At 39.6% G+C, this 7,985-nt stretch overlaps 1 protein-coding gene across 2 annotated transcripts; it reads left to right on the plus strand.

Moving 5' to 3' along the window:
- The first annotated feature begins 2,101 nt into the window (after window positions 1-2,101).
- On the plus strand, window positions 2,102-5,241 carry cnr1 (cannabinoid receptor 1). Of its 2 annotated transcripts, none has more exons than XM_083933634.1 (2): window positions 2,102-2,344; window positions 3,142-5,241. In XM_083933634.1, exon 2 carries the CDS (start codon window positions 3,228-3,230, stop codon window positions 4,635-4,637), a length of 1,410 nt encoding a protein of 469 aa, XP_083789760.1. In that variant the 5' UTR covers window positions 2,102-2,344; window positions 3,142-3,227; the 3' UTR covers window positions 4,638-5,241. The 2 variants fall into 2 exon arrangements, with proteins under 2 accessions (XP_083789760.1, XP_083789761.1); XM_083933635.1 differs by having other exon boundaries at window positions 3,183-5,241.
- The last annotated feature ends 2,744 nt before the right edge of the window (window positions 5,242-7,985 follow it).

The raw sequence follows: 7,985 nt of genomic DNA on the forward strand, positions 1-7,985 counted from the left end.
ACACAGAAATCCATCATTGAGGTAGAGACACAGATATGGATTTCTTCATAAAAAATTGCCCTCAGTCAACGTAGCAGCAGTCACAGATACACTGTTGATTTGCCCACTGGCTAGACCACACGCGTACATGCTTGTAAAGTTAATTTCATGAAAAGCACTTGATGACCCTTCTGCATTTTTTCCCAGAAATGCAGGAAGCAAAACAAAGTGAGCTCATGATCAAAGCATTAGTCCTAGAAAGCACTGAACATCACAGACAGATGCGCTCTGATAGTGAAAGTGCATCTTAGGGTGATGTTTTCCTTTCAGGGTTTGAGAGGCGAACTGTAGACTGGAACGTCATTAGTTCAGGTATCTGTACAAAATGAGAAACCCTGAAGAGAGGAAGTGAACCAGTGTTTCTCTCTCTTCTCTGTCCTTTGATGTTTCCTACAACAAGGCATTTATCTTCCAGTTACCCTGCTAGGGATAATCAGTTATCAACAAGGAAGAGGGATTTTATTTTGGGCTGCTCTCAGGTTTGAATTAGTGTGTGGAGCTTAGCTTTTATTCGCGTCAACCCCAACAGTACATGAGTGTAAATAATGTGTTCTTTCTCAGTTTGCCTAAAGATTGATTGGAAGATCTGCAAGTAATTCAGCGGCTTACTCTGACAAACTGCCAGCAGACAATTTTGCCAAAAGAGGGAAATAAATTCCTAGAAAAATGAGTCTGAAACTCATCAAGATTTTATGTGTTTTTCCCTGCCATTTGCTGACCGTAAATGTCTTTTCATTTTGTGAGGTAGAACATTTTGTTCATTTCACACAGCCATGGCTGAGCGATATTGATAATTACACCTGTGATGATGGAACCGCAGCCTCATTCAGCCTCAGTCCTGAAGTCACATAAAGTTCTCATGTTCTCCTCATCTGTGGCTGTGAAATGTCACATTAATGCATCTATTCTGATTTTATCTACAACAGTGCAGCCACTCAACATCCAGCTCCTTGGCCTGCGCCTTTTTTTCTGCCATTGTGGAAGACAGCGTGAAGAAATTAATAAAACATCAGTAAAATGTTTGCATATGGCCAAATGAATACACGTAAATTAGATCATTCATAATCAGTGATTTGAATCTTTTAGTGAAGCCAAACAAAGGCCATTTCTTTGCTCCTGTGATTAATAGCAGGATCTGACTCGTTCATTCGGTGGTGTGTAATATGATTGAATGTGCTGATAACTAACTGGTTTATCCTAAGGGGAAGGGACATCTGGAAAAAACAACAACAACACACACAGTAAAGATGTGCATCATCTTGTGTTGTCACAACACTGCTCATCTCCTCAGAGTTTTATTTCTAATGTGTGTATAAATTACATTTTGATTTGGCTCCTAAAATATACTTCTCTTTTGCATTTCCATCCAAAAACGAACACTGACTCATTCCGAATGATTGGTTTGGATCTGAAAATATCAGGAGAGCGAGTGACTTGATGCTACAAAGTAAAACAGCTATTAAAGGGGGAAATAATGTGAAGATTTCAGCTCGGCCAGCATCAAAAATGATGATGTCTTCTTTCTGTTCTTTAAAATTCTCATTTTTGGTTTATCATTCACACAATAAACAGACATGCACTGACTATCAATGAAGTCTGCAACCCTCTTTCTGCTGAAAAATGCAAAAGGAAATTTGCCATAATAAAAAGTCACCTTCATGTGGAGATTTTATAGGAGAAAGGCGGCTTTTCTTTCCTGCGAAATAAAGATGTGGTCACAATTACCTCATGAATTAGGAAGATAAAACGCTTATTGAAAACTATTCTTTATCTATTTTTATGTGCTTTGTGCTGTAACCGGGCCGGTTCTTTGTCCAAGCAAATCGTCTGCTAGGAGGAGCTTTGGGAATTCAAATCAGATCCTTTTTATAAGCCTCCTCCTCCTCCAACACCACTGTCGTCTCTCTTGTTTCCGTGCACCGCACTTGACAGCTTCATGGGTTGGGCAGATAAAGCTATATTGAGACACGTGACGGGGCTTGTAGGAGCGACGCTTCATAAGTGTGAAGACACAGAGAAAGAGACCGGAGAGAGACGCTGGAGCAACCTGTGTCCACACAAAGCCGGAGCGCACTCCAAGTGCGACAAGACACTTCTGCAGACAGCTGAACAACTTATGTTACATGTAGAATTTGAAGATAAGAAGATAAAAACTATGATGGTACTGGTGGTTTTGTTCTAACACATGCACGCTGGTTGTCTCCTCTTTTATGTAAGATCTTTGTTGGTTGGATGATGCGCTTCTGACTTGGATTAACGCGCGGTGGTAAAGGGCGATTCTGCGCACTTGGGAAAATTATGTAAGGTAAAGAAGCGCTTTTTCTTCTTTTAGATGTTTATGTGCAGCTTTTAAAGTCGTTTTCCTTCTTATATTAGTACTTTAAATGCTTTGTGATGTTTGTCCCAGCATGAACATATGTTTTTTATTGTGCTTCCTGAATGTATGTTTTGCACCGGATTAATGATAAATCGACATAGATTATGAGACCTTCTAAAAAAAAGCATACTATTAACATAACTTTCCAAATTCTGCACATTTCTAAATTATCGAACAGCAGTCATCTACCTTTTTACTATTACAGTAAATTAGACTTCATTTGAGCATGCATATACTGTATATTTCATGCATATTTTTTCATAGATTGAATTAGCTTTTGGCTGTGTATTTGCTTTGCAATAGTGTTCCAGCCTGTACCAGGGCTGTACCTGTACAAAGGAATTGCTTTGTTCTTTCTGATTCTGCACCTCATAGAAAAAGGGAGACGTTTTCATGCACAGTCTGTTTCTTTAGAAATATATAAATTAGTAGGTTTTCTGTTCTGAAAAGAAAGCACTCAATGATTGATATGTTTGTGCGTTCATAAGTACTAGTGCGTGATATCATATTTCAGTACCCAATCCAGGAATTCTATCTTATGTATTTAAAAAATAAATAAACATCTGTAAATGTGCAAAAATATCAAAGATTCAAAATATTTTCAAGTACTTGCATAATGTGAAGGTTATCTAATCTTAAAGCTATTTTATATTAAAGGTGTGCACTGCTGAAAATATGGAATCTTGTCATAAAATCCATGGGATTCTTTTTTCTTTCTCTTTTAGATTTTTCAGACATATCTGAAATGTGTGTCATCGATTTGCAGGTTGTCCAGGTGTCTTAGACTGCAGTATTACCCTCAGACACAGCCATGAAATCTGTGCTGGATGGTGTGGCGGACACCACATTCCGGACTATTACATCTGGTTTACAGTATCTGGGCTCCAACGATGCCAACTATGACGACCCCCTCAATGATGTAGACTTCAAGGGGGGCTTCTCTCTGCAGAAGCCCTTGTCTGCTTTCCGCAGCAACTCCTTCCCGGACAAAGTACCTGCGGACGAGGAGCTCATCCTCAAGGGCATCCCCTTCTACCCCACCAATGCCACAGACTTGTTTGGCAACAGGAGCACATTCAGAGATGAGACTAACACTATACAATGTGGGGAGAACTTTATGGACATGGAGTGTTTCATGATCCTGACCCCCAGCCAGCAGCTGGCTGTGGCTGTGATGTCTCTGACTCTGGGTACCTTCACGGTGCTGGAGAACCTGGTGGTGCTCTGCGTCATCTTTAAGTCCCGCACCCTCCGCTGCCGGCCATCTTACCACTTCATTGGCAGTCTGGCTGTGGCTGACCTTCTGGGGAGTGTCATATTTGTCTACAGTTTTCTGGACTTCCATGTCTTCCACAGGAAGGACAGCCCTAATGTTTTTCTCTTCAAGCTGGGTGGAGTCACAGCATCGTTCACTGCATCTGTGGGGAGCCTTTTCCTCACTGCTATTGACCGCTACATCTCCATACACCGGCCTCTCGCCTACAGGCGCATAGTGACACGGACCAAGGCTGTCATTGCCTTTTGTGTGATGTGGACCATCTCCATCGTCATCGCAGTGCTACCTCTGCTGGGCTGGAACTGTAAACGTCTAAATTCTATTTGCTCAGACATATTCCCTCTGATCGACGAGAACTACCTGTTGTTCTGGATCGGTGTGACCAGCGTGCTGGTTCTTTTCATTATCTACGCCTACATATACATCCTGTGGAAAGCACACCACCACGCTGTGCGTATGCTGAGCCGCACCTCCCAGAAGAGCCTTGTTGTTTACTCTGCAGATGGGACTAAAGTGCTATCCACACGCCCTGAGCAGACACGCATGGACATCCGTCTGGCCAAGACACTGGTGCTCATCCTGGCAGTGCTGGTCATCTGCTGGGGCCCAGTGCTCGCCATCATGGTCTATGACCTCTTCTGGAAGATGGACGATGACATCAAGACAGTATTTGCATTCTGCAGCATGCTCTGCCTGCTCAACTCCACTGTCAACCCAATCATCTATGCCTTGAGGAGCAAAGACATGCGGCACGCCTTCCTCAGCTCCTGCCATGCCTGCAGGGGCAGTGCCCAGCAGTTGGACAATAGCCTCGAGTCGGACTGCCAGAACAGAAATGCCAACATTTCTGCCAACAGGGCTGCAGAGAGCTGCGTGAAGACCACTGTGAAAATAGCCAAAGTAACAATGTCTGTGTCAACTGAAACTTCTGCAGAGGCTGTCTAATTGGCCGTCACGGGGCAAACTGTGTAAATGTCATCCTTTCCCAAACATTCAACACAATAAAGCAGAAGTTAGATATAACAACTAAAAAAATAAATCCTCTCCTAAAAGTATTGACTTACATGCTCACATAGACGCTTTAGTGGTTGCATTATTTTACGTTGGTTTGTGAGTTCATGGTGTGCCAAAGTGCCAAATGGTATTGCAAGTTCATAAGAAGGAACACCCAATTTGAAGGATTATCAAAGACTATCGTAAGTCTTCTGTTTACCATAGACTTCATGATATCCAGTTAGTGAAGGCATAATATATTTTTGTACTGTGAATTCAGGTTTTGAAAACAATATATCTTCATTTATGGGATAAGGGGCTACCGACCTTTTTAATTCGAGATGTTTTCATGTGACATTTAGACTTTAAAATGTGTTTTGCGCCATAAATATAACAAATCTTTGCGTCTTGACTTTCTACAGGCTTCATGCACCTGCCGCATACATGTGTACATGTACATATGAAGGAATGTCAACAACAAAAAAATGACTCTGATTGTTTATTTCCAAAAAGTCCATTAAACATGTCACTTTTGTACTTGTTCTGAAAACACTCAGTGAGTGGCAAAAATGTGTCAAGAGAATTTGAGAAATGAGAGGTGATTCATGCTCAAGATTGAAAAAAAGAATGCATCACCATCACAAATAAACTGTAACGAGACGTAGGTAAACGGATTCACAGCTCTTGAGTGTGTCAAATCCGGCATTTTCTGTGGCAGAGTGACGATTGTCCCTGTTGTCAGTTCCTTTACCCGCTAGCTGTTAGACTTTTAGAGTAACGTGTCCTTGTTCAAATGTATACCTAACGACTGTATAGTGTTTTCTTGCAAAATAACGTGTTCAAATCGACTCATTCAGTTAAACAGCCAACGACAACAAAGCTTGATCGAATCATGACTGAATTTGGACCCAGTGTGCTGGTCACTACTGTAACAAACAGAAATAGTTTCTGACTATTAGCTGCTTTCATCAAATGTAGGATTTTACTGCCTTGTGTGTGTGTGATACCTTGTGACTTGGTGATATATTTCCAACCCCAAGCCTTTTAATCATTGCAGTGAGTTGTTTTAGTGCTACTGTTGCAGTGGGGCATCATTTCGGTAAAATAAAAGCAACCCATGCACAGGCCTATAGTGAAGTACTTTTGGCGTAACTCTAAATAAAAATGTCTGATGTTAATTTTACTTATCTAAACAAAGAAAGAAGGGTATTTTCATTAGCTGGTGGATGGAAGTCTGTGTGTATGCATTGTGTGGAGACGAAACAAATGACCTATCAAAAGAATCGGAGAACATGTGACTTTTCTGATAGATGATGTAGTACTTTTAATCTAGAAATATCTCACAGCACAATCGTTCTGTAGACATTTATCTTGGTGTAAAGTTATCCAGACTGCTGTTTATCAGTATGCTTTGCTGCCTCTTGTATTATTGAGTATTGAAGATCAAAATGTCAACTGTCAAGTGGCTTCTGTACAGTTGTGGCATAACGAGGAATCTATGACTTAAAAACCACAATCAGTCAAGTGTTTTTAGTATTGCTGTTTTCAACATTTTGAATAAAGTTGCAGCTGGTTGTCATTTCGCCTGCAGTTATTTATTTATTTATTTTTGGGATTATTCGATGATGGGAAAGTAAAGGTATCTGTGGTGTTTTAATGCCCCCTTGTGGACGATCTCATATTGTCAATCGTTGCAACCTCACTAAGGAAAAAGGACATTTCTACACATTTATTTTAGCTTTCTCAGTATAATGTGGTTACTTCTTGAGAGTAATACATGCAAGACTACCACCGCCTCCTCTGACAGCAACATCTGCTCTCTTCTTTTCATCTCTCGGTTTAGAGGGGAAGGAAAATTGCAACATCTGTTCTCACAGATGTCAACAGGATTTTGTTCATTTATCTACCAAATACTCTAATCTGCGAAAAGCCATGAGGTGGGTTTAGTCTACAATTTGTGCAATTAAACAATTTTCTGACATTTTACATACAAAACTAATAATTGAGAAACCAATTGAACTGGAAGATTAATTAATAATATTGCTCGGGGGCACCAGGGCAGCCCCCTCACGCCGACATCTCTCTGTATTTTGGACACGTGTATGTGTAATGTGTATAATACCAGTAAAAAAAATGGAATTCCTCCTCAGGGATTAATGAAGAATCTCTGCTTTTTGCTAATTGCAACCAAGATGCAGGAGTTTTCTACTTATATAATTCATATATATGATATTGTTCATATCGTCCAATACTTTCTGAAAAACTTTGCAGCTTCACTCTGCAGAATAATGACACAAAAAATGCAGTTTAGTGAAATCCTACAGTAAATTTATTCTGGAGAATAGTGTTGAAGCACCAGGAGGGCTCTCACATCCTCCATATCTGTGCAGTTCAAAATATGTTGGTTCAAGGATGGTTGAGGAAGTGGTAATGATTAAAGGGAAATATCGAGGAGTGGGCAATCTGAACATTATCCACAGTTTCTTCTGAACCAGAAATATGCTCAAGACCATAGGTATTTCGTCCTGTACTCTTGACTACTGCTGAGAAATAACATTAAATACAAAGAAACAGCTAATTATTTGCAGTTGCATTTTAATCTGGACTGGGTTTCCTTAGTACATTTTGATATATGAATGAAATTATAATGGCTGAGTTGAGATGGTCATTGTTTCCTCAAATCCTCAAGTAAATCCATGTAAATTATATCTTCTCAAAAAGAAAACTGTGAGTATTGTGTTAGGCTAATTATTTTGTATAAACAACAACAATAATAATAACAAAAGTTCACAGACAGAGTAAACGCAAAAGCGAATTAAATTACATACCCATATATATATATATATATATATATATATATATATATATATATATATATATATATGTTGATTCAAGGATGGTTGAAAGGATGGTTAGAAACGACAAGTGAATAATAAAAATGAAAGTAACAGATGATAAGGTAAAAAAGACAGTAAAAGACAATCAAATAGAAATAAGTAAATAAAAATGATAAGACGAAATCAAATACGTTTTTAAAACGCGTATTTAACATTTTTTGGCAAACGTTTAAATTGAATCTGTAACTTATCTGTAGTAGTCTGGGGGGTTGTTAGCAAACAAAACAAATTTGAAAAAACGGACTGTTTCAAGGTCTTCGGGAAATGTAGTTTTCAAGTGAATAAAAACAATGGGCCCGATCGGAAATAAAACTACAAGTACCAGCGTTGGCCGTTTGTTTGCGCATGCTCACGCCGGATCAAATCGAACGGAATAAAAGGTGAACTAGTCTGAGACGTTAAG

This window comes from Echiichthys vipera, assembly GCF_963691815.1.
Source record: "Echiichthys vipera genome assembly, chromosome: 19".
NCBI classification, from domain to species: Eukaryota; Metazoa; Chordata; class Actinopteri; order Perciformes; family Trachinidae; genus Echiichthys; species Echiichthys vipera.